Raw genomic sequence first — 25,340 nt, 5'->3', positions numbered from 1 at the left:
CTAGGTCATCATTCAGTGTCTGTTCCCCACCTACCTTGATGACCCCCCCACAGGAGACCATTTTATCTATCCATCTTTTTTTTTCCACTGTACTTTTTAAAACTAATGTTCAGGGGAAGAAGGTCTAGGTACTTTATCAAAGACATCTATTTACTCTAACAATGAACGTCCCTCATGCTATTTTTATTAAATAAGGTCTATGGCTTTGAAAGTCCAAAAGAGATTTTTTTCTTTAAAGATGTGTCTAATGAAGAATTAACTAAATCCAGATACTCAAAATGAAGCTGCTTGGGGACCCTGCTTTCTTAAAGGAAACTATTTAATTTTCCATTACATGGTTCACTAAATAAAAAAACATAAAAGTGCTGCTATAACAGGAGAGAAGGGTTATCTATACCTTGTGCCACACATTACTATTGGGGTTTAAGTTTAGCTAGTGACTTTTCACTGCTTTTTTATTTAATTCCACTCCCAGAGCAAGGGCACCAGCAGTTTGTACCACACTTTGCACTGTAGGGTAAAAATCCTCATACAAATTTCTATCTCGACATAGCAGGCTGTGTAAATTGTAATTTAGACACTGGCTTTGAAGCAGGAAGAGAAAGACCAGCCTCTTTCTGGCATGCAGTTTCTTTTAAATTAGGACGTAGAGCAGACAAGTCCTGGTTATAGCTATTTTCATCTGACTGAGGAACCATTTCTAGGCATCTCGCCATTGGTGATGAAGGTTTAAAATAAAGTATCCATGAGCTTTAAAATCGGAGTTGATCTTGAAAAGTCCTCAGACATTCTGAATGACTTGGTGTATAGAAACTTTTGCCTGCCCCTCTAAGAAAGTGATGATTTCACCTTTGTCATCCTTCTGTAGTTCAGTGGGGACTGCCCACCATCTCTGCAGCTGGTGTCATTGGCATGCTCAGTGCTGTTGTCGCCAGTATTATCGAGTCTATCGGAGACTACTACGCCTGTGCAAGGCTGTCCTGTGCACCACCGCCTCCCATCCATGCAATAAACAGGTACGTTCCTGAGATAGCCAGTTTTCCATCGGGCCCAGCACCTTATTACTTTGCTCTGGTGTGTGTGATCTTGGAGAAGAAACGGAGTTTCAGCCCGGAGGCAGCCACGCATCAGAGCTCTTCATTGGCCATTTGTCTTTGGACAAGTCACTGTCCGCATTTTGCTCATTTGTAACACCAAGCAGAATTTCTCACCCTTTCTTTCTCACAGTGACAGTCACAGAAGACATTCTTTGAGGCCACTCTAAGACCTTAAACTCACCAAAACACATACCAGACACTGCTGTTGTTTTTTGCTTGGTTTGGGGTCATGGATGTATGTCCCCTTTACTTATATTATCTTTTTAAGATTTTATTTATTTTTAGAGAGAGGGGAAGGAGGGAGAAAGAGCGGGAGAGAAACATCAATGTGAGAGAGAAATATCGCTCAGTTGCCTCTTGCACGTGCCTCGACTGGGGATTGAACCTGCCACCCCGGCACGTGCCCCAACTGGGGATCGAACCAGCAATCCTTCTCCTTGCAGGATGACACCCTACCAACTGAGCCACACCTGTTAGGGCCATCCCCTTTATTCTTGTTTCCCCAACTGTTCTAAGGGGTAGATGCTGTGTCATCTATTCACAAGTGTAATTTATATAAATAGAGAGGTAAAGGCAGGCATAAATGAAATCTGTAGGATCTAGAGGTATTAAACTGTGGTGTTTAGGTTCCCAGCACACCTGGTCTTTAGTTTCTGGATGCCAGGAGTGAATTGTACTCTGTGGAGTCTGCAGAGAAGATAAAATTATCCAGATCACTCCCACGACCTCATTCCCACCCAGCTGCTGCCCCTCCAAAAGGAACTGCACGTGATGAGATCCAATGGACTGGTTTCTTAGCATTTCTTGCATTGGTTCTGTTAAGGTTTATAGTCAAGGTTTTATATCTTTCTTCAGTTGAGCTGTTGCACATGATTAAATTACATGTATGTTGATTCTTTGTAAAAAGTGTCAGCGTTTACAGAATTACAAAGCATGTCCTTCGTGATGAAACTGTATATTAATAGCAAAGGAATCAAATCATTAGACAGTCCATGTTTGTCCTAGATCCCAACAAATGGCTCTGTGTTTCTGGCTTACATCCTTTAATTTGGAGTGCCATTTAAAAACTGTGCCCATGCGTGGTTCGCAGAGGTGCTTTTCAAAGTTGAAGGAGCGCGGAGGTCTGGAGTGGGGCCTGCGACTCTGCGTTGCTGACCCCGCCCAAGGCGTGTGGCGGTTACAGATCTGTGGACCAGGCCTTTGGGCCACAACCATTTAGAGCATATTTTAGAGTGTTGCCCCATTGAATGAATGTTCTTTTTGCCCCATTCCTTTACATTTTAGGGGGATTTTCGTGGAGGGTCTCTCCTGTGTTCTCGATGGCATATTTGGTACTGGGAATGGCTCTACTTCATCCAGTCCCAACATTGGAGTTTTGGGAATTACGAAGGTACAAACATTTTTCTAATTAAATGGTTGGGCCGCTAAGCGTTGATCCATTTCATTAATTGGTCTGACCACCTGAGTTCCACAAGGAAGGCCTTCAATTCTGAGATCATTTTCTCCCTCAATGACTTTTTTTTTGTCGATGGGTGTCCGGAGTGCTGGTGGAGGTCTCTGCCCCCTTGAGGGGCCTAGGGAGGCAGGCATTCTGGTGCTAGGGTTCCTTCCTGCATTCTACAGTTTTATTAGGCACCCTGACCATATGCCAGCCTGCTGTTTCAGGCGCTTGCGATACATCAGTGCATAAAAAAGAAAAATATCCCCATCACTGTGGAGTTTACATTCTAGCCAGGGAAGACAAATAATAAGCAGTAAGCATTTTAAATATGGCAGAAACACGGGGCAGAGATGGGAGGTGGGGAGTGAAGGGTGAGTGTTGAATGAGGTGGCCAGGCTAAGTCCAGCTGAGAAGATGTCCTAGGGCCAAGGTCGGAAGGAGTCGAGGGAGGGAGCAACGCAGATTGCCTAGGGAGTGGGCATTCGGGCGCGGGGGCTGCCAGTGCAAAGCCCTATCATGGTAGCAGGCTGGCATGTCGTAGATCAGCAAGGAGGCCAGTGGGGGGCAGGTGAGAGCAGATGAAGTCCTCTAGGTAACGGCAGACCAGGTCACAGGCCCTGGGGGCAGCCAGAGACTGAGTGGAGGGGGCTGCCCCAGGAGGAGACTGTTTGATCTGGTTTGGTTTTGCTTTAGTTTTAAGGATGACTTTGGCTGCTATAATGAGAGTAGACCCTGGCAGGTGGGGGAGGAGGAAACAGAAGACCCGCAAGGAGATGGCATTAGTTCTAGATGAGAGATGATACCACCTGTTACAGAAAAAAAGTGTGATCTTTCAGTAAAGAATTAACATGGTTTTCAAACCATAGCAGCAGAACCCTTCTTTTTTACATATCAGTTGTAAAGTGAGTGGATTAGATCAGCGATGCAAGTCACTCAGGTTGAACAGGGCCTGACCCGTTACCTCCTCTCCTCACCCACGTTCAAAGACAGACATGTGACCCCGGGGCTGCCCCACCTCACATTTCAGCCTCTGTAAGAAGGCGCTTGCTTCTAGGCCTTTCAAATTTATTACTAACACGTAACCTTTATATCCCAATCATTTAGGGCAGCAATTTTCAACCTTTTTCATCTTGTGGCACACATAAACTAATTACTAAAATTCTGCAACACACAAAAAAATGTATTTCACCAATCTGAACCCCCCCCCCCCCCCCCCGAAAAAAGCCAGGCATAATTTTGATTCACCAGATGGCTATTGTTGTGTTTGCTGTTGTCATTTTTTAATTTGACAACCTAAGGGAATAGAGGTCAGTGCCTCTGACAATATAATTAAGTATTGCATGTTTTAAAAAATACTTCCGGCACACTGGTTGAATGAAAATCGCTGGCCTAGGCCAAAGCTTGCTGTTTGCCAGGGTTTCAGTAACGCAGCTCAGCCCCTGGCCTTTGTATACCGTGCAGGTAGAGACTATTAGACTGGGCTCACCATCCTGGACAGCCTCCATGGGTCACAGGTCTCCCTCACCTGAGCCCTGTGTTCTGAGATCTTGGGTGTAAGCTGGAGCCTTCTAGAACTGTTTCACCTCTGTGAAATTAGAAACCCTCCCCCAGCTCTCTTAGATTCTATAGCCAGATAAGAAGAAACCAAACACTAAGTTTGGTTAATCTTTGCTGTAAATCCAGGTGAGAAGAAGCAGGGCACACACAGCGCATGCCTAAAGTTGGTTTTCCTATCAGTTGTCGGTGCCAGCACAGAGCTCAGCCTCGTGTGTGCAGATGGCTCCACCTGCTGCCTGTTACTACTGGCACAGGGTATGTGAGGGCTGCCTGATGGGCAGTGCCTCCGGCCCCTTGCGTCCCGTTGCTGCCCGTGGTGAGAACCGGATGCTGAGCAACACAGAGTGGGCCATAAGCCTCTCACTCTTCAACAGTGTGCTGTGTGAACCTGTGGGCATTCAACTAATCTGAAATAATAACATCAACGTAAAATTGTTGTAGATGGAGGGACTCTGAGGGGAAGAGAGTTTAATAAGCTGGGTCCCTCTCTGAACCCCTTTGGAACACACCAGGAGCAGAGCCACTGTAGGCAGTAAGTGGTGCTGCTCATTGAGGTTGCCTTCTAAAACAGAACTGAGATGGTCTGGGGAATAATTATCTTTATTACAGTTTGAATGGTACCAGCTTATTCTGAAAGGCAACCGGCCAGTGCTTTCCAATGAGCTAAATTGATTTTTTGTTTGAATCCCTTTGGATCCCTTTCCCCAGGCAAAGGCTGTATCCTTTCGGGGACATTGTCATCCCTGAAATCAGTTTTCATTGCCTTGTGTAGATGATATAATACAGCCATCTACACAGCTGCCTTGGGTGGGGAGGTGGGACTTGCAGCAGAAATTTCTCTGTGGCCTGGGCCATGCAGCTGGTGGGAGACTCTGTCCAGAAGAAAGGAGGCATGAGTTATGGGCTGTGTTCTGCCTCGTCCAGCCGAAGGATGTGGGGCAGGTAGCTTTTCTGAATAGAACTGAGGTCTGAAATCTGACAATTCTAGAGGTAGATCTGTACTGCCCAATATGGTAGTCGGTAGCCACATGTGACTATGTAAGTTTAAATTAGTTAAAACGAAAAATTCCTCAGTCACACTAGCCACATTTCAGGATCTCAGTGGTCACTTGTGGCTAGTGGCTGCCATAGAACAGCACATATATGGGATGTTCTCATCAGTGCAGAAAATCCAGTCTAATGGCTCTGGTCTGGGCCATTGTATCAGAATTCCAGGGCACGTGGAGAGCGGGTGATCTATGGCTCTTCCAAAGAATCTGCCTCACATTTCCTAACCATTCTAATATTTGCTATTCTGTATCCAGTTATGGCACTCTACATCCATGGAAATTCTAAACTCTTAATCAGTAGCTGAGGCTGCTTACCCTGTTGTGTTTTGAAGTTCTAAGGGGTCAGACTGCACGTGCAGGACTTCTCTGCTGAGTGTGTACCAATGTCTGTCCCACAGAGAGGGACAGACATGGGGGAAGTGACCGCTTTGGGTTACAGCCCTGGCTCCATCACTTTTTCCCAATGTGACATCATCTCTCTGAGTCTCCATGCCCTTGTCAACAAGAGAGCATACAAGACATTGGGATTACTAACTTGATGTGAGGCACTTAGCAGAGTCCAGCATGTAGGGGGTACCCAGTAAGCTGTGGCTGTCATCTTCATATGATATTGTTGAATGAACTGGAAAAGAGTTTGGAGGCTTTGGCTAGAAATAAATGATAAAGATTTATTCAGGGGACTTAAAGTTTGCAAAATGGGGATACAGCTAAACAAAACCCAGAAGCTTTCTGAAGAAGACAGGAAAGTTAAGAGTTCTTACAGTAAAAAGTACAGTCTTGGGAATTGTCAGTCCTGTATTCTTAGCCCCACGATTGGTCCAAGACGGTTATCAGTCAGATGTCCAGAGGTCAGAAAGATAGGTACCAGAAGGTGTAGTCACACCTGACGATCGGGATAATGGATGTCAGGTGGTCTGAATACGAGTCCTTCAGGGGGTAATCAGAGGGTTATCTGGAGGTCTGCTATATGTCCAGATGTATATCCAGGCATTGACGCCGGACTGAAAAGTTCAAAAAGTTCCCAGGCTAATTAGAACAAGAATAGAATCATTTCCTCTTGCCTCAACCAGCTTGATTTTGGTAATTTAGCAGGTCACTGTAGTGACTGCATTTTAGCCCTTAATCCTATTCCTCAATATTTAGCTGTAAGTTTATCTCTATAGACAGTAAGCACCATGTCCCTGCCTGTAGTATCTCAATGGTGGTGTCCAGAGGAAGGTCCTGTCTTCTCTGCTGCATTCCACACTGTTGAAAGCCTTTGGAAATGATGGCCCTAGAAGCAGAGCCAAAGTTCAGAAAAGGAGGTCAGTAGGGAAGGGGGCAGCGGGAAAGGAGACACAAAGGCTCCATGTCTGCACTGGAAGGCAGGCTTTTTAGAGCTGTGTTTGGAGCTGTATATCATAGGCACTCAGTTAGTATTTGTTGAACACAAGAATGGCCTCATTGCTGCTTGTGTTTTTTTTCTTGTTTTTTTTTTTTTTTTCTTTTTTTGCAGCATCAAAGGCAGATCAGCCTCCCGAACCTGGTTTTCATGCAGGGTTTATTGTTTCAGGCACCCCTGGGGACTGCCGGCCCTCCGGCTGCACACCTAACAGGGCTGCCTGGCCCTGCTGGCAGGCGGTCTTTGTACAGGGGGCTCCCTGTGACTGTGTGCTCTTCCTCCTATGAACCCTTAGTCGTTCCTCAAGACCGCTTCCGGGACCCCTCCTGAGCTCTTCAGTTTTCCTTCCCACTGAGCTCCTATACAGAGTAACAATCTCAAAAGCACAAGAATTTCATCATAAGCTTGTGACTTATTCATCTTTGCATCTGCTTCCCACGCCCCAGTCTAATAAGTGCTAGTCACATAGTAGGTCCTTACAAATGTTTGCTAAAAATGAGCCATTTTTAAATGAAAGTCTTCCTTATCACATAATACAGCCAAGCATAGTCCATTTTTACTGGATCTGGCAGTTTCCTGGCCCTGTTCACTGCTTCCCTGCCCTTGGTGCTATGTGGGAGGAGCCATGGATGGAAGCAGTAGAGCCTGGGCACCAGGCTAAGGCGGCAGATCTGCACCTTACCCTGTCTAGCCGGGTGGCAATCTGCACAGTGAGATTTGACTGTGGTTCCTAATCAACTCATCCTTGGGTCCCTAGAGAAGCTGTTGAAAGGATGCTCTAGACCAGTCGTGTCCAGTAGAACACTGTGCAGTGGTGGTACTTGTGCAGTCTCACGTGGGAGCCACCAGCCACAGGTGCCTGCAGAGCACTTGTAATGAGACGAGTGCAACCAAGGGACTGATCTTAAATTTCATTTCACTTTAATTAACTTAAGTGTAAGTAGTCATCCTCTCCCCCCTGAAAGTCATACGTAAAGCCCTGTGGACACTCTCCCAGACATTCTGGAACCTCTTTGATGTTCTCTGGGTGTTTTCCTGGGAAAGGCAGCACAAAGTAGTAGCCAGAATGCAGGATTCTTGAACCCAGTGCCAGCTTCACCTCCCAGTAACTGGGTGCCGTGGGCTAGATGGAAGCTTCTAGAAGGCAGGTCAGGTTTAACAGAAAACGTTGAGACCACATTGAAGTGATGAGTGGTGCTGCCGAAGCCCAGAGTGGGGCGGTGGAGCGGGGGACAGGAACGCAGCCGGAGTCAAGGAAGGCTTTGCAGAGGAGGTTGCATTTGGGTAGTATTTTGAGGGATGTGTCTGGGAACCAGCCAGAAGGGGGATGTGGAAAAGGGTGTTTCAGACAGACAGGTCTGGGTCTGCCTGGTACCCTGAGGGACAGGCAGCAAGACGGGGGCGGGGCAGGGCAGGGAGCTCACCAGTGAGCTTGGCTCCCTTGGGAAGAGCCCGAGAAGTATGTTTTAATTCACGAGCAGCAGGGGACTTATGTAGGGGACTGACCTCCCAAATCAGTATGTTAGAACAGCCCTTCTGCCACAGGATACATGGACCAAGGAAAGGCCAGAGGCAGCAGGCCCAGCTGGGAAGCTAACAAATAGCCTGATGCTTGCCAGGTGCTATGCAAACTATTTTATACATCTTATTTAATACTTAAAGCAAAACTACAAGGTTTAGAGTTATAAGGATGGAGATCCTGCAACTCAGACAGGTTAAGTAGCTGGCCAGGTCTCATGAGTAGAGGTGGCATGCAGATGCCAGCCAGGCATCAGGGCCCGAGAATTCTGCATCTTGTCTTTTAAGCTGTGCCACCTCTAACAGGAAAGATACCGTGAGGAGAGGAGGTTCCAGAAACATTTGGGGGTTTTGTCTGAATGGGGTACAGGGAAGATGGAGTTACTGAGGCTGAAGTGCTTTGGGGTGAGTTAAGTTGGTAAGTGCAAGGTAATGCCAGAAACCCAGAAGAGAAACAGATGCAAAAGGTAGCTTTTGCATTTTGCATTTGAGACACTAGAAGGTCATCCCAGCTGGTGACTGCGGGCATTAGAAACCCAGGACCTGAGTGCAGGAGCAGGTCCGCACTGAGGTGGCAGCATCCAGGGTTCAGAGAAACAAAGATTGAGTCCTGGCCATGCCCCGTTTTCCCCCCAAGTCAAGTGGGGGAGAAGGGGACCAAGGGGAATGAGAAAGGTGATGGGAATCTTTCTACTCTGGGTGCTTTAGAGTAATTTATAGTAATTGTGCATTGAGATCAGTCCTCATTATGAAATTAGACTGATTCTTCTTAACTAAAAATTTTACAAGTAATCTAGATTTTGAATGAGGGTTTTGTCACATTTGCCCCAAGGGGCCTGGAGCATTCGTGTCGAACTGAACCCCGGTCTCTGCCTCTGGTGTGTCCTGCAGGTCGGCAGTCGCCGGGTGATACAGTACGGGGCCGCCCTCATGCTCGCCTTGGGCACGGTCGGGAAGTTCAGTGCCCTCTTCGCCTCCCTTCCGGATCCTGTGCTTGGAGCGCTCTTCTGTACTCTCTTTGGTAAAATTCCATTTTCCTTTCAGGCTCCTTTTGTTTCTTCCCATTTGCTAATTTTTCATAGGGATTATAGTTTTTGTGCTAAATCTCTTCAGTAAGGTTGGAGGAAACAATTTGTATTTTAAAATGCAAAAGGATAGGCCTTCAAAACATAAAACCCTACATCATTGAGTTGAATTTATGTTCAAGGTACAACCAAAAGTAAAATATTTGGTGTGGGGAAAATAAGATGAAATGTAATCTATTTAACTGGTTTTTAACTGATTTAACTCAACCTATCTTACCTTCTGAATATTACCTTCTGAAAAACAGACCATTTTTACAATGGGACTCTATTTGGTCTCTGTGCCATTTAGTTGTTGTAATCAGGGACCAGATATTTAGGTAGATTTCCCAGTTTAGCAGAAATGTTTGCCTAGAGGCTTCAAGGAGGAACTAATATCCTTAGGTTTTTGCCTGGTCTAAAGAAAGCCAATCAACAGTGTGATGCTTATGTCCCTGAATAAGCCCAACTGCCCAGGTGGTCCCCTCAGGACACCCTCGTGCTGCGTGCGAGCGCGCCCCCCCCCCCCCGCCCCGGCCCCCCCACCCCCTTCCTATCACTGCGCTGGTCTCCTGACTTATTTCTGATGGGATAGAGAAGGACACTGCAGGGGGGCTGCCTTCGTCCACTGTGAGTCACCTGTCATCGATGAGCTCATCCCTGTGAGTTACTGGAACTTGCTGTCTGGTGTTTTCTCCCCAGGAATGATCACAGCTGTTGGACTCTCTAACCTGCAGTTCATTGATTTAAATTCTTCCCGGAACCTCTTCGTGCTTGGATTTTCGATCTTCTTTGGGCTCGTTCTTCCAAGTTACCTCCGACAGAACCCTCTTGTCACAGGTAGGGAACATGGGCCTTGAATCTCGGGGGATAGTTAGAACCATAGCCACCAATTTCCAAACAGCACATCACCAGTCAGAGAGGATTTGGAACTCCAGGGCCAGGGATTGTCTTGGCAAATGCTCATCTGTGTATTTCATTTGAATCTCACTCTGCTGCAGTTTATCTGGAAGCCCTTTGCGCTTCCCACATGAGCTGGGGTGAGTATGTAACTAATGTGCGTGTTAAGGTCTCCCTCTCCTCTCACACCGGGACCTTCTCCTCTGGGAGAATGCCTCTAAACCATTGTAAAACCATATGATTTCCCTGTATTAGAAGGTATAACTCCTTGAAACTCTATAGACTTTGAAATACTCTATAGACTTTGAAATACAGGGATTATAACTACTTAGAATTCAAGACTAACCTTTCAGACCCCCTCTTTTAATTTTAATTTCCCAATGTCATGAAGAGTGAATAAAGGGGAACCATCTTAAGAAATAGCTATTGCTGCCAACATTTATGTAGAATTGGGGGCCATTTTTTTAGGTGAAATGCACATAATATAAAATTCACCATTTTAAAATTCAGTGGCATTTTAGTACTTTCACAATGTGTTGTAACCACTACCTCACATCTAGTTTTTAACAATCTCATCACCCAAAAATAAACTCCATGAGCATTAAGAAGTTATTCCCTATTGTTCCTCTTCTCCTAACCCTGGCATCCACCAGTCTGCTTTCTGTTTTTATGAATTTAGCTATTCTGTATATTTCATATAACCAGAATCCCGTAATGTGTGACTTTTTGTGTCTGGCTTCTTTCACTTAGTGTAATGTTTACAAGATTCATCCATGATATAGCATGTATAAGTATTTCCTTTTTATAGCTAAGTAATATTCTATTATATGTATATACCAAATCTGTTTTTCCATTTATTCATTGATGGACATACAAGTTGTTGGCACCTTTTTAACTGTCTGGTGCTATTATGAAAATTGATGTGCAGCACAATCAGTTTTTCTTTAAATTTTTTGTTAATTATTCAAATATATTTGTCTCCATTTTCCAACCACCACTTGCCCCTGTCCCATCCACCCCCACCTCCCACCCTCAATCCTTCCTCACTTTGGCTTTGTCCATGAGTCCTTTACACATGTCCCTTGATTTGACCCTTCCCCTTCTTTTCCCCATTACCCCCCTACCTCCTTCACTCTTATTTCTGTCAGTTTGTTTTTTATTTCAGTGTTGCTGGTTATATTTTTCTTGCTTGTTTGTTTTGTTGATTAGGTTCCACTTATAGGTGAGATCACATTGTATTTGTCTTTCACTGCCTGGTTTATTTCGCTTATGATGCTCTCCAGTTCCATCCATGCTTTCACAAAGGGTAGTAGCTTGCTCTTTCTTCCTGCTGTTTAGTATTCCATTGTGTAAATGTACCATAGTTTTTTGATCCACTCATTTATTGATGGGCACTTGAGTTGCTTCCAGCACTTCGCTGTTGTATGTTGTGCTATGAACATTGGGGTGCATAGATTCTTTTGAATTGGTTTTTCAGGATTCTTAGGGTATAATCCCAGCAGTGTAATCACTGGGTCAAAAGGCAGTTCCATTTTTAGCTTTTTGAGGAAATTCCAAACTGTTTCCCACAGTGGCTGCACCAGTCTGCATTCCCACCAGTGGTGTACTAGGGTTCCCTTTTCTCCACATCCTTGCCAGCACTTGTTTGTTGATTTGTTTATGATGGCCATTCTGACTGATGTGAAGTGGTATCTCATTGTGGTTTTAATTTGCATTTCTCTGATGACTAGTGATGCTGTGCATACTTTCTTATGTCTCTGGGCCCTGTGTATGTCCTCGTTGGAGAAGTGTATGTTCAGGTCCTTTGCCCATTTTTTAATTGAATTGTTTGTCTTCCTGGAGTGGAGCTGTGTGAGCTCTCTCTATATTTTATAGATCAAACCCTTGTCTGAAGTTTCATTGGCAAATACATATTCCCATACAGTCTGTTCACTTTTCATTTTGCTGACATTTTTTTTAGCTGTGCAGAAGCTTATTTTGATGAGTATGACATCAGCACAGAAATAATCAAGTAGATCAATGAAATAAAATGAGCATTCTAGAAACAAAAGTATATCTAACAATGTAATAAATGATTAAGTAGATATTTCAAATCAATGGCGAAAATAAGGCTTATTCAGCAAATAAAGTGCATGGACCACTGTCACTTGAAATAAAAGAAATATAGAGCCCTATTTCACATATTATACAAAAAATATTCAGGTGAGTTAAAAATCAATATGTAAAATCTAAGGAGTTTTAGGAGAAAATACAAAATAATATTTTTCTTACCCTAAAGTAAAATATTCAAACCCAGAAGCTAGAAAGTAAAATATTGATAATATGACTATATTAAACATTTAAGACTATACAGTAATATACTTATAAAAAAGTTAAAGGACAAGTAATAGAATAGGAAAATATCTGCAACATGTCTACAAAAAAGTTAATAGGGCTTTTTAGAGAAAAATTCTACAAGTATTTAATTAAAAAATAAAAAATGAATAAAGAATACCAAAAAGTCACTTAAAGCTTTTTTAAAAAAATAATAGAAATAGGCAAGAAATATATAAAAACAGGTTTAGTTTCAACCAACAATAAAGTAACAATTAATACATCAGTGTCATAATCAGATTAATAAGTATTAAAAATATTGGTAATATTAAGTATTGGTAACTGTGAAAGGAACTGGGTATTCTTAGACTATTTTTCTTCATCTTCTTAAAGCAGTCCCTTTAGCATATCTTGCAATGCTGGTTTGGTGGAGGTATATTCTTTTAGCCTTTTTCTATCAATTTTCTTCTATTATGAAAATTGATGTGCGGTACAATTTTTCTTTAAATTTATTTTTAAATTACAGTTTACACATTCAGTACAATCAGTTTTCATTCGCGGTAGTCACGTTCCTGGCCCGTTGCTCCTGGGGGAAGACGGCCGCCAGCACCACAGCTGATGCCTGGACGAAGCTCCTCTAAGACGTGTCTTCTCCATGAGGCACATCACGGCCTTATTGCATTGAGGAGCACTTGACAGCCCTTCAGCACCACACGTGGGGGCCATTTCAATCAGTGAAATCACCAAGGAAAAAGGCACAGAAATGCGAAAAAAGTGATACTGAATAGACTGCTAAAAGAACACTTGTTTACAGTATGAGCTGAAACAAGAAGGCAGAGTGTCATCTTGTTTGACCTCAGCTGGGAACATGCGTGTTGGCTGACTCAGGTTTTTCACTGCTCGGTGCATGTCCCTGAATGACTGAGAGCACCATGAGTATTCACTTGTGGGTTTACAAATAAGTTTTAGTGTATAGGCAAATTTACAGATCCAGAATTTGCCAGTAATGAGGATTGACTGTATTGGTTGAGTAACTTTTTTGGGGGGGTGGATATATGCCTGGGAGCAAAGTTGCTGGTTTATAGGTTTTAAATAGAGAATGTATGTGAACTTCTCTAATAGCAAGGAGATTCTTGGTGCTTTTGACATTTTTGTATATCACATTCATGTGAAGACATTTTTATAAATTCTGTTGTTTGTAATTAAAAGCTAAGCACAAATTAGTAACTCAGGATTCTGAAAACTTTTGTTTGCAGATACTGCAAGTATTTTTGTTGTCTTCATAGTCACTTTGTAGTTTTTTCTGCCTTACAGTCATCTTTTATATTAATTTCTCTTTATCTGCAAACAACATTCCTTAATGGCTTCATATTTTATTATAGGTGACTTTATTAGATTTATTGTCTATGCACCATTGTTAGGAATTTGACTTTATTGGGTATTCATTCTAGTTTAAATGATTACTACACATTCACCACAGGAATGTACACTTGCATGCACTGCGTTGACTGGCATTTAGTGCCCACCCCAGCGCCCCTTCCCAAGGCAAGGGCAGGCCTGTCCAGGCTGGCAGTGACCCTATCGCTATGTTCTGTTTTTAGGGATAACAGGAATTGATCAAGTGTTGAACGTTCTTCTCACAACTGCAATGTTTGTAGGAGGCTGTGTGGCTTTTATTTTGGATAACACCATTCCAGGTATGTTTTATATATCACACGTGCTTATTGCTTATGTGTTACTTTTCTGCCAAATAAGAAGGAATAAGAGTGAGTCAGTTCATAGTCATCACTGGTTAAAACTTGTCTTTTCTAAAATGATTAAGATGACACTTCTAGCTTTCTTTTATGAATCAGTTTTTTGCTAATAAACTTACTGGGTGGTTTTTCTCTTGCTGAGTTACTTTTCAGAGAAAGCAGGCAAATACCTTGCATAGGGTGGAATGGCAGTGGGGTGCCTTGGGCACATGCCAGCCTCCCTCCTCTCCTTGCACAGCCTTGCCCAGTGCCCTGCAGTTTGGTTCCACTGACTTGTTCACAGCCTCTCTGAGCCAGCTAGTAATAGCCTCTGGCACGGCTCCTGCTTAGGGAGCCTGTCTTTTAAATGAGTCCTTCCTAAGGCAGCCGCCAGCTAAAACTGAACGCCAGGGAGCATGGTGGGCACGGGCTCCGGGATCAGTGGGTGAGCAAGGGGAGGAGGCAGCACTTCTCCAACACCCATAACTCTTATTTCTCAGCTAGGTAATGCCAAGTGCTGGGTGACGGAGTAGGATGTGTTGTGGGCTTTGCCTTTTCGCCTTCCCGGCTTCCCACAGGAGGCTGCTGTGTACCTCTGTTGAATACCACAGATACACTGGTAGATTCATCTCCCATCAAGGAAGGGTGATGCTTCCTATTGTGCTTGAAGGTTTTATTGAGATTTTCCTCTCCCAATCAAGAGGTTGCTGGGGAAACCGGGGATGAACACTTCTGGTAGAAGGAATGACAGCACAAATAAGTGGAAGGTGTTCGATTTATGGGGGTCAATAACTAATACCCTCTTTTTCTCTTAAGTCAGAACTAATTGAAGGAGAGGCATAGGAGTTCGAGAGATGGAAGTTCAAGTTAGCTGTGTTACTGAAACACCAGTGTCAGGGGGCGGGGTGGAAGTCTTAGCTTAGACGTGAAGAGATAATGAGGATCTTAAATATTGCACCGTAGACTCAAGCTCATCACCCAGGCTCAGGCACAGAAGTATATTATTAGGTGTCCTATTGCAGCTACGGTTGGGTGCCAGTGCTCATGCCTGCACCAGGAAGATTTGTGAAAAAAGTCCAGGAGTTGCTGAGAGATCTTTATCCCTGACTTATCTGTCAGGGTACAGAGTAGCACAGTGTTACACCAGTGGAGGTTCATCCTCACGGGAGCATAGCACGTGGGGAATACATGACAAGTGCAATACACTCACACAACACACACACTAAATTAGAGATAAAACTTGGTATGTCTGGTTTGGCGGGGGTGGTTTGCCAAAACCAGTTGATGACGGCATTGTATATGGTATAACAAGTAGTCTGGGCCCCATTTTGCACGATCAGATTTGCACTTTAGAGAGCAGGTTTTGTTGTTGTTGTTTGTACAGTGTTGAGAACAGATTTGGGGTAGGGGTGGTGAGACGGAAGACTTGACAGCCAGTTAAGAAACTGATATAATGACCATGGAAAGCAATGACATGGCCTGGGCCAGACCTCAACAATAAAAATTAGGACTATGCATCCTGTGGAAGGACAGGGAGGAGGCAAAGGCATCAGGAGATCATTTAAATGTGGAGCAAAAGGAACAAAGATGGGTTAACGATTCTTAGATTTCTTGCCCAGGCGCCTGGATGGCTGAAGTGCCATCAAGTGTGCTTCGCTGTATTACCGGCTGGTTCCACCTATGGGACAGCCTGTTGGACTCTCAGTTCTTGGTAGAACTGTTAAACTAAACATTCCATTGTTTTGTTTTGATCTGTGTGTCTTCCATAGGGACTCCAGAGGAAAGAGGAATCCGGAAATGGAAGAAGGGAGTGGGCAAAGGGAGCAAGTCGCTCGATGGCATGGAATCCTACGATTTGCCGTTTGGCATGAACATTATTAAAAAGTACAGATGCTTCAGCTACTTACCCATCAGCCCAACCTTTGTGGGCTACACATGGAAAGGCCTTGGGAAGAGCGCAAACAGCCGGAGTTCAGACGAGGACTCACAGGCCACGGTATAGCTGTAGCTTGCCCTGTGGCTTGGCCGCAGTGAGGCATGAGTCTGTAGTTCCTTGCTGAGTAACAAGCAGTAACATATATGTTTGTATATCTGCATTTACATTCTGCACCCCAGAGCTAAGACAGATTGCAAATAGCTTTTTTTGTTGTGGGTGGTGATTGTGTCTAATATGGTGTCTCACCTATCTCCTTATTTAAGCCCTGACCCCTTGCCCTTGAGAGCGTCCACTGCTGGCTGTGGTCACTGAACTTGAAGTTCCTGTCCTCCGGTGGGAGTAGATGTTTGAAATCCACAGCGATTCTTTGTTTTCAGTCCCCCTTGCCCCACTCCGTGCTAGCTTTCTTACAAGCCACCTCCAGGGACTGGGGGCTTTCTGTCCTGGAAGCACCTGGACCTGCTTGGTTTTTTATAGATTAAAAAAAAATTTTTTTTTTTTTTTTTTGATTTGATCTTGGCCTGAACCTCAGAGACCTTCTGTGGTCAAGGGGCACCAGTGTCCTCGCATTGTCACAACTGGTCAAATGTGATTCTGTGTTCCCTGATACTCATGTATAGGAGGAGGCTGTTGACCTGATTGAGAACAGTGGCATGGCTGCCCTCCGGCCTGATCTGTGCGTGGGTAAGGTCTGTGCGCAGAGGATCAGAATGGAAATTTGTCTAGGGGGTTGCAGGGGAAGGGAAAGTACCTGGAAGGCAGTATCTGATTCTCAGCTGCTCTGTCTCGGTGCCACCCTGGCCCAGGCTGGGCCAGCACATTGCACACTGGCCTCTTTTTCACTAGTAGCTGAGACACTCTATCTGGCACTTCTCACTCCTGGTGGTGTGACGGGTATAGAGTGCCTCGCAGGGGCACCAGCCAGATGTTTATGGGAGTCTTGACTCTCTTGTCACGTGGATGTCAGTTTTTGTCATGTGTATATAAATACAAGATTTTATTCCTATTTAACATTACTGACTATAGCAGATTTTTGAAATTAGTGTATTTCCACGTGACCCTCTTACCTTGCATCCTTATTACTTGTGTCCCACCCACTCCCTTCCAGTTAAAGAAAGAACCAGCATTTGTAAAGCTGTGGACACCATCAGGGAAGCTTGTTGTCATGGCTTTTGAAGGCCAGTAACCATTGTTGTGGTTGTGTTTTGTATTGCTTGATACCATGAAAGTGTAAATACTGTAATGCTTAATCTATTTATCAAAACTGACTACTGGACCAGAGCCCAGAAACAGTGGGTTATGTTACACATGAATTTGTTTTGTGAAGAAGGGAAGCCGGGGCAGGTAACAAACAGCTTCCTTAATTGAGTGGTCAGGCACGCTGGCACATTCATCACTGCAATTCTGTTACAAGTCATTTCTGGCAATTAAGGCTTAAGGAGACTGTCTGTGGGTTGCCGTGTTGCATGTCCACTGGGTCTTGATTTTGCAGAGGGGAAGATTAGACCCCCTGGCCAAATGCTGCTGTTCTCACTTAAGTTATTGCAGAAGATGGTGGTGAGAAAGGCAGCCAGCATGTCCCTGTGTTGAGTTCTGATTAAATAACACTAAATTCTTTCTGGGGGAAAAATAAAAAGACTTCTGTTGAATTTGGTTTGAAGTTTTTCAGCCAAAGGAAAACATTGAGGCATAAAGTAGTGACCTTGCTTCGCGAGGCCATGCTTCCCAAGTGCTCGATGGCCTGGCTGAGCCTTGGGTGGCAGGGGGCGTTGCTGTCTCCCAACAGCAGCACGTGGTTCTGGTTCTCAGCGGCCTCTGTCCGCAGCGCACCTTCCCCGCCTCCGAGGCCACCTCCGCTTCCCCACACTGGGATGTCTTCGGCGTTGTTGTGTCACTGCAGCTCCTTGACTCCTGGAAAGTTTGGGGCTTCAAGGCTTGTTCTGGCAAGAACACTTCAGAGTCACTTCATTGTTTTGCCAAGAGCTTATTGCAGATTAAGTAAAGAATTCAGATTGTATTAATTTTGTATGTTACCTTTTTTTGAAGTGTATTTGATGCTAGTTTCTTTCGAAGCACACTGGGTAATGAGTTTCATCCTTTTAATTTGGTAAGCCCTTGAGGCTGACAGCCCTCTGAATTGCTCTCAGTTCTTTCTATTTGTATTTTTGCTCAGCATCTACAATTTCTCAGCTTTGAAAAATGGGGAAGACTATTACACATCCCAAAGATCTGCAGTATTCTAGCTCTGTAGGTGAGCAGAAGGACCAAATACCCAAATAAAAGCATCTGAACCATCAGTAATTCAGAAACAAACAAGTTCCCCTCAACTTAACTTGACTGCACACCTTCTGCCCAGTAGGTAGCACTCAGGGTATGTGCTTCAAGTGTCCAGAAACCCACTCACTTCAGAAACCCCTCCTTGGGTTAGGTTTTATTGGGAGGCTTCAAATCTGCCAGTCCGGAGGATGTCTGCAAGCATTCATGTGTGGAGGGAAGAGCTGTACCCACGTCACCTGTTGCAAAGAGGGTTTTTGCCCTCCTTGTTCCATTGGGGCCAACTTAGCGTCTCTGTCCAAGGGAGGGAGTCGGGGTTGGGGACAGGAGGTGGGGAGGAAAGAGGGGAGCCTAACTAGAGGCCCCATTGAGTCTGGTACTTTCTGCAGAGCCTGTGAAATTCACCTTTGTTTGAGTGATTGGAGCCTCAGGTTAACTAATAAATCTTGCACTTGCAGCCACACCAACCATTTTAGGAAGAGGTCCTTCTGCTAGCAAATATGTAACAGCATGAGCCTAATTGAACGGAAATGTATTCTGCTTCTTGGGTTTAAGCACATGAATTGCAGGGGAGGTTTGGGGAGCGCAGTGGCCTTGCATGGTCTGTCCTTGTGAACCTCACACTTGCGCTAGTGGCCAGCCCTGCTGGGGCCACACACTTGCTTGCTTTGTTTGGCCAATAGAATGTTTTAAAATATTTTATATGTAAATGTCCTTGGGCAGGGCATTTAGTCTCCAATTTCCAGTGACAACCTACCCACATCATCGCCTTTACGTGAGCCATCCTGATGTGATAAGTAAGTAGTAAGTATCCGTAAGAACAGTGGATGCTGCCACATCGAAGAGGGGGTGGGTAATGGAGGTCCCACCACCGGTTTTGATAAAAATATCAAATATGGTTCACAGAATAATGGGAAGTAGCTCCAGTCTTTGTAAGCAATTTTCTTTCTCATTCTCATTAGGAAATTAAGCTTAAGATTCATTGGTACTGAATCTTTCTTGCGAGGGTGTCAAATGTTAACTTGTAGTGAGTTTCTTGTGCTTGATCAGAACAAGATAAGTGGCTTAACCAGGTCAGCTAGAATGAAGCATTGTGGGTCCTGATGGTTTCTCATTTTCATGGTAGCAGATTCATACACAGGATTTACTTTATACTGTAGATTACTGACTTTCATGATAACAACTTGGTTTATGCATGAATATTGCAGTATTTCCATATAGTAAAATAACATTTCTACCCAGGATAATAGTCACAGTTTTCCAGGGAGGGAATGATATAATTTTCATGACAATGTCATGTGATGATAGAATTTCTCCATTGATGAATCTTTAGTATGTGTGTATACTTTATTTACCCATGCATATATTTTATGACTATGAGCTAAGTTGTTATTACTTTAATTCATGTCCCTGCTGAAATATTGGTACTAGCAACTTAGATTTGAAGTTGGCAAGTATAATCTTCCTTAACATTGATGCCACAAAGAGTGCCCAGGCCAGATAGAAGGTGAATGAGGAGCTGGGGCGGGAAGCTCATTCCGGAACTTGTCTGACGCGAGGAGAGGCAGTATCCTGCAGACTACTGTGCTTGGGGAGTGCGGTCGGCTGCAAACAGCAGGCCAGGCCTGGCATGACTGTCACCAGATGCCCATTTTGTGTGCTCAGTCACACCTCCTGGACACCATGGTTGTGTGAATGTCTGAGCATTGGCAGAGCCCAGGTCTCCAGGAAGTTGCTCCTTGGCTTTGGAGAAGGGCCTGGATTTTCTCATGCTGCATGTGTTGTGCTCTGTTCCCTTATGACTTGGACACGGAGAACAGGACAGCCCCCCCACCCTCCTACCCCACCTAAAGTCACAGCCCAAGCAGTGCAAGAAGACCACCCATTTTTGCCAGCGTTCAGTTTCCGCCCCACGGACCCAGAAAGCACATTAGTGCTGGGGGTACCTTATCAGCAGCCTCACACACATTCCTGTCCTTCTAGGTTGTTCTTGACTATGCCTCGTCATCATTCTACATAAGCAACTTCCAGCGTCCTTAGAATTGCTGTGTGTTTCCTGGCGTTTAGGACCCCCTTACCAGCGTAGCCATCTCACTGACAGTTCAAATTAACAGCCTTTTTTTGTTCGTTCACAGCAACTTTTGTTTGACACATTAATAAATTTATGACTGTTCTTAAAACAGTGGGGGTGCCTATATTTTCCTTGAGTTTTTGTGACTGACTTTGGCTATGTACCTTTTTGGGATTTTGTTTGTTTTTTTATTTTGCATACCGAGGGTATTTTGGGTGGGATTGTTTTTTGAGATGTGTAATTCTTTTATGGAGTTTTTAAAAAGAATTTTCATATTGTTTTTCTAACATGGCTTCATTAAACGTTTAAGTATTTTAAAAATATGTAATATTTGGACCAGATGTTGTGAATAATAGTAGAGATAAAGCTATTTTATTCTGTATTTTTAAAACTGTTCCGTACAAATAAAAGCTCTCCTGGACGCAGTTCTGCTGTTCACTTGCCTTCTTTGGCTGGTTTTCGAGAAACTTGTCATTAAAGTTATCACCTGGTGGAGGGAAATCGACTAATAAAAATTTCAGTTCAACCCTAGCCAATGTGGCTCAATTGAAGTGTCATCCTGTAAACTGAAAGGTCATGGGTTCAATTCCCAGTCAGGGCACATGCCTGGGTTGCGGGTTTGGTCCGCAGTCGGCGTGCACACAAGAGGCAACCGATCAGTATTGCACTCTCACATTGATGTTTCTCTCCCTCTCCCTCCCTCCCTCCTCTGTGAAATCAATAAGCATGTCCTCAGGTAAGGATAAAAAAATAATTCAGTTGATTAAGTTCACAGACATCGTTGTCAGGTACCTGCAAGATGCCTGGGGAACCATGATGGGCTCCTTGGAGGTTGCCTAAGGGGGTTCTAAGACCTCAGGACGCCCTGAGGCTGGACTTTAGAGTGAAATTGAGTCTTACTAAGGCAGTGACACCTAGAGACGGGATCTTTTAGGGACTGGTGACCAGAAAGGCTGTCTGCCCACACAGTGGAATCAAAAGCTCCGAGAGCAGCCTTGGTGGCTTCAGGCCCACTGAGTATTTAGATGAGCAGGAAATGCCGCCAAGCCCGAGAGCAGTCTGTGCCAGATCAGTAGGAGGCGTGGCTCCCCCTAGGTTGTGGAGGTGGCTCCCGAGGTGCTTCTGTGTACTTCTCAGTTCAGGGAAAACTTAGAGCCTCCCCCATTCCCACCCGCGCCCCTGATTCATCTCTGGCACTTTGGGCCACCAGTGACCACGGTAGCTACTCCCATAACCCCTATATCCTGACCTGTGAGCTGTTGCTAGACAACCAGTCAGTCACACAGTGAAATGCTTACATTATGTTTATATACATGAAAATATATGTGTGAAGTATTTTTTAAAATAAAAAGAATACCCACGTTCCCACCCCCAGCTGGGACAACAGCAATAGCTGGGGCATGACCGATACTTCAGGCACCACCTCCCCCGTGGGCCTCTCTCCTGTTGCATCCCCGTCCCTCACCAAGAGAGAACCACTGCCTGGATTTGGGGATTATTCTTCCCTTGCTTTTCTCTGCAGTTTTGCTCTATATACATATCCCTAAACAATTTACTATGAGTTTTTAGTTTTGCATGTTTTTGAACATTATGGAAAGGGCATGGTACAGTGTGTATTGTCAGATTTCACTCACTGTTGGGATTCATGTTGCTTCCTACCTAGAATGTACTTCATCCATCTTCACTGGTGGGTAGTAAAATTTAAGATTCACAAAGAAATATTCTGAAAGCTTCCAGAGGGAATGAGCAGAAGCAAGGCCTAAAGAGTTGGAACCAGTAGGCGCCAGATTTTCCAGCAGCAACACTGTCTGCAGAGTTACACATTCAAGGACTGAATGGAAAGAACGCTGAACTTAGAATTTTTTGTCCGGCTCCTCGAAGACCCCTACTTACATACTTTGAGGGAAGTACTTAAATAGGAGAAGCAAACCTAGGAAGTGTCATAGGAGATAACTGAGGGACAAGTGAGCAAGAGATAATCTTGATAAACCTGGTATCTTGGTCCATCTGTCTGCTATCACAGAGAACCATAGATTGGGTGGCTTAAAATAGTAAACATTTCTCACAGTTTCGGAGGCTGGAAGTCAAGGCACCAGCATATTTGGTGTCTGGTGAGGACTCCCTTCCTGGTTCATAGATGGCCATCTTCTCGAGGTGTCTTCACAGGGCGGAAGAGGTCAAGGATCCATCTCTTAGGACCCCTTTTATGAGGACTAAACCCATTGATGAGGACACTGACCTCATGCAAAAATCACCCTCCAAAGTGTCCACCTCCAGATTCTGTCACATTTGGGATTAGGTTTCAATATGAATCCTGGGGAACACAGTCTGTAGGACCTGGTCATTCAAAAAGGGAGGGCCGAAGGAAAGGAAAAAACCCATAATCTCAAATTACAATTCAAGGCTGTATTACCTTGGTTGTGGGGAAAGAGGAGACCTACAGAGGTGAAGCGGGAAGTGGGCCCAAGTGGACCAAACTTGCCAACTAAAAGACTGTTAGACCAGATGGCAGGACAAAATCCCGAGAGATGCTGTTTTCAACACTGGTGTTCAAGGTGCGGCTGTGATTGGGGAAGGCTGCAACAGGTACATTCAGGAGCTGACAGAGTCTTAAAAACATTTCAAAGCTTTATAAAGTTTTCTAAGCAAGTTGACAGTTATTTTATGTGTGTTGAATCTAATGCTAAAATATCTGGCTTGTACTTTAATTTTAGTAAAAGAAGCTTCCAGAATTTTATGAATTTATTATTTTAAAAATATTTTACAAAAAACGTCTTAGAGCCTAAAATGGATTGGGAAAAATGAAAACAACTGATCGTTTACCACAAATGGGTTTAGGAGCCCTGGTTCAGATAAGGATAAGTAAATTGAAAGTAAAAGGATGGGGGAAAAAAATCACATGGGCAAATACTAATTATCTATTGTATTATTTTCAGACAAAATATGTTGTAAGACAAAGAACATTGTTAATGATGAGCTCATGAGGTATTGATACACAAGTTCAATTTTTAAAGAAGAGTCAATTTTTAAACCCATGTACACAATCAGACAGCCTCAAATTTTATGCACTAGAAATGGCTAGAACTATAGGAAAAAATTGATAAATCTACCTGCCAGGAGGAGATTCCTATACTTCCCTTTTGATGTCAGGCAGGCAAAAACTAAAGGTTTAGAAGTGACCAAAAGGCATGTTTAGAACTCTGCATCCAAAAATTAGAGAATACACATTCTTTTGAAGCACTCAGAATGTTTCTAAAAGCTGTTGTTTTAGGCATTAAAGCAAGCTCAAAAAATTTTTAGAAAAGTATCGTATGGAACGTGTTCCCTACGTATACATAATTAAGTTGGAAATTAAAAACAAATTTAAAAATCTGCATATTTGGATGTATAAAATATGACTAAATAACTCACAGGCTAAAGAAACCAATAATAGAAACGTTCTTTAAGGAAGGTTCTTGCTTGTCCTCTGTCGGTTCTGTTCACACCTTCCGCAATTCTGATTTTGTGTTTACACCGCATTTCGTAGTTCTCTTAAGTTTCCCGCAGTTTCACTCACACTCTTTTCTCACTTCCTCTAAGATCTGGGAGAATTTCCTGAGCAATAATCTAAGTCATGGACTGGGTTTCCTACAATACTAAACCTCTTGCTCATGTCTTACAGTGCAATTTTTAAACAATTTACTTAGGCCATTTTCAAACACACACAGAAGCAGAATAGTGCAATAACCCCCCATGTGCCCATCACCCAGCCTAGTAAATCAGCTCCTGGCCAATCTTGTTTCATCTTCACCCCTCAACTTTGCCATTCCTGGTGATCAAATCCCTGATATCTTGCTTCATCTGTAGGTATTTCAGTAGTTACTACGAAAAGACAGGTTTTAAAAAACCAATTCCCAGATCTTAAAAATTTGACAGTATTTATGCAACATGATCAGTTATCTAGTGTTCAAATTTCCAATTGTCTCATAAATGCTTAAAATAGGATTCACATACTGTTCACACTTTGCCACTGGTATTGGTTGGTAAGTCTCTTTCTCTCTCTCTCTCTCCTTTGCAGTTTGTTGAGCAATTTACTTGATCTGCATCTTCCTACAGGAGATGCTCGTCCTTTGCATGAATCTGGGGTGGGGAAGCACTGCTTTGTAAGTGGCTGTGTGACCTTTTCCATCAGGGAGCTCGTGGTCTCTCCTTTTGCAGTGCTTACAGCCATGGATGCTCAATTCCCAGATCCAGCAGTTTCTTAGGGGACGTTGCATTTGTAAATCGGGCTTTGTAATTGTGTTTCAAATCACAGCCTCCCACAATGAGATCTTTTCAAAGATGCAATACTTCCAATTTCCACTGAAAATATTTCTTAGGGGTTTACCTAAAAGTATTCTCCCATTTTGTAGGTTTGTTTCATTGAGGAGTGTTTCTTCCAATTCCTCGGAATAAAAACCCTTCTTTTGGACTACTGAATCTTTTCACACTTTTGGTGATTCTGGGTTTTTTTTCTGACTGCTTATACTAAAAAGAAAGAGGCTTGTGTTTGTTCAACAGTAAGATTTGCTGTGGATCTGATTCAATACTTTTCCCCAAATCTCATGAGTTGGAATTAAAATCCTTTAGGCCTTCTGAGTTGGCCTCTTCTTGGACTTTCTTCAGTTTGGTTCCATCTGTATCCATTTACCAGATTCCTGTTTATTTAGAAATAACTCACCATAGATATTCTTCTAGCATTTCAATTGCATTACAAATACCTTCATAGTTATGTGAATGTGTGCTTAAAAGAAATTAGTGGAAATGTATTCCTGAAACTTTGGTCATTATCTTTGGGGAATGGGGTTACAGGTTACATTTACTCCTTTTTTCCTATCTTTTTATTTTTCTGTGTTTTCTAACTACTTTAAATACAAATTACTTACATAAATGTGTTTTCAAAGAAGATGAGAATTATATTATAAATATTCAGTAATACTGCAGTTTAAAAAATAGGGAAGTACCTTTTCTTCTCTAATACTAATATAAAA

At 43.5% G+C, this 25,340-nt stretch overlaps 1 protein-coding gene across 4 annotated transcripts in view; it reads left to right on the top strand.

Annotated features, from left to right (window-relative positions):
- Window positions 1–16,463, top strand: part of SLC23A2 (solute carrier family 23 member 2) — a 124,570-nt gene extending 108,107 nt beyond the window's left edge. For all 4 annotated transcript variants that reach the window (XM_054574001.1, XM_054574003.1, XM_054574000.1 and 1 more), the window contains 6 exons: window positions 869–1,016; window positions 2,382–2,487; window positions 8,935–9,064; window positions 9,807–9,944; window positions 13,919–14,014; window positions 15,820–16,463. In XM_054574001.1, coding sequence (XP_054429976.1) covers window positions 869–1,016; window positions 2,382–2,487; window positions 8,935–9,064; window positions 9,807–9,944; window positions 13,919–14,014; window positions 15,820–16,052 — 851 coding nt within the window. In that variant the 3' untranslated portion in view covers window positions 16,053–16,463. The remainder of the gene's footprint in view (window positions 1–868; window positions 1,017–2,381; window positions 2,488–8,934; window positions 9,065–9,806; window positions 9,945–13,918; window positions 14,015–15,819) is intronic.
- Window positions 16,464–25,340: the final 8,877 nt, after the last annotated feature.

Source organism: Pteronotus mesoamericanus, unplaced genomic scaffold (assembly GCF_021234165.1).
Source record: "Pteronotus mesoamericanus isolate MK-2021 breed Mesoamerican mustached bat unplaced genomic scaffold, CSHL_Meso_final contig_25, whole genome shotgun sequence".
Classification (NCBI taxonomy): Eukaryota; Metazoa; Chordata; class Mammalia; order Chiroptera; family Mormoopidae; genus Pteronotus; species Pteronotus mesoamericanus.
Note: the sequence above shows the minus strand (reverse complement) of the source record. Positions and strands in the feature narration are given on the sequence as shown.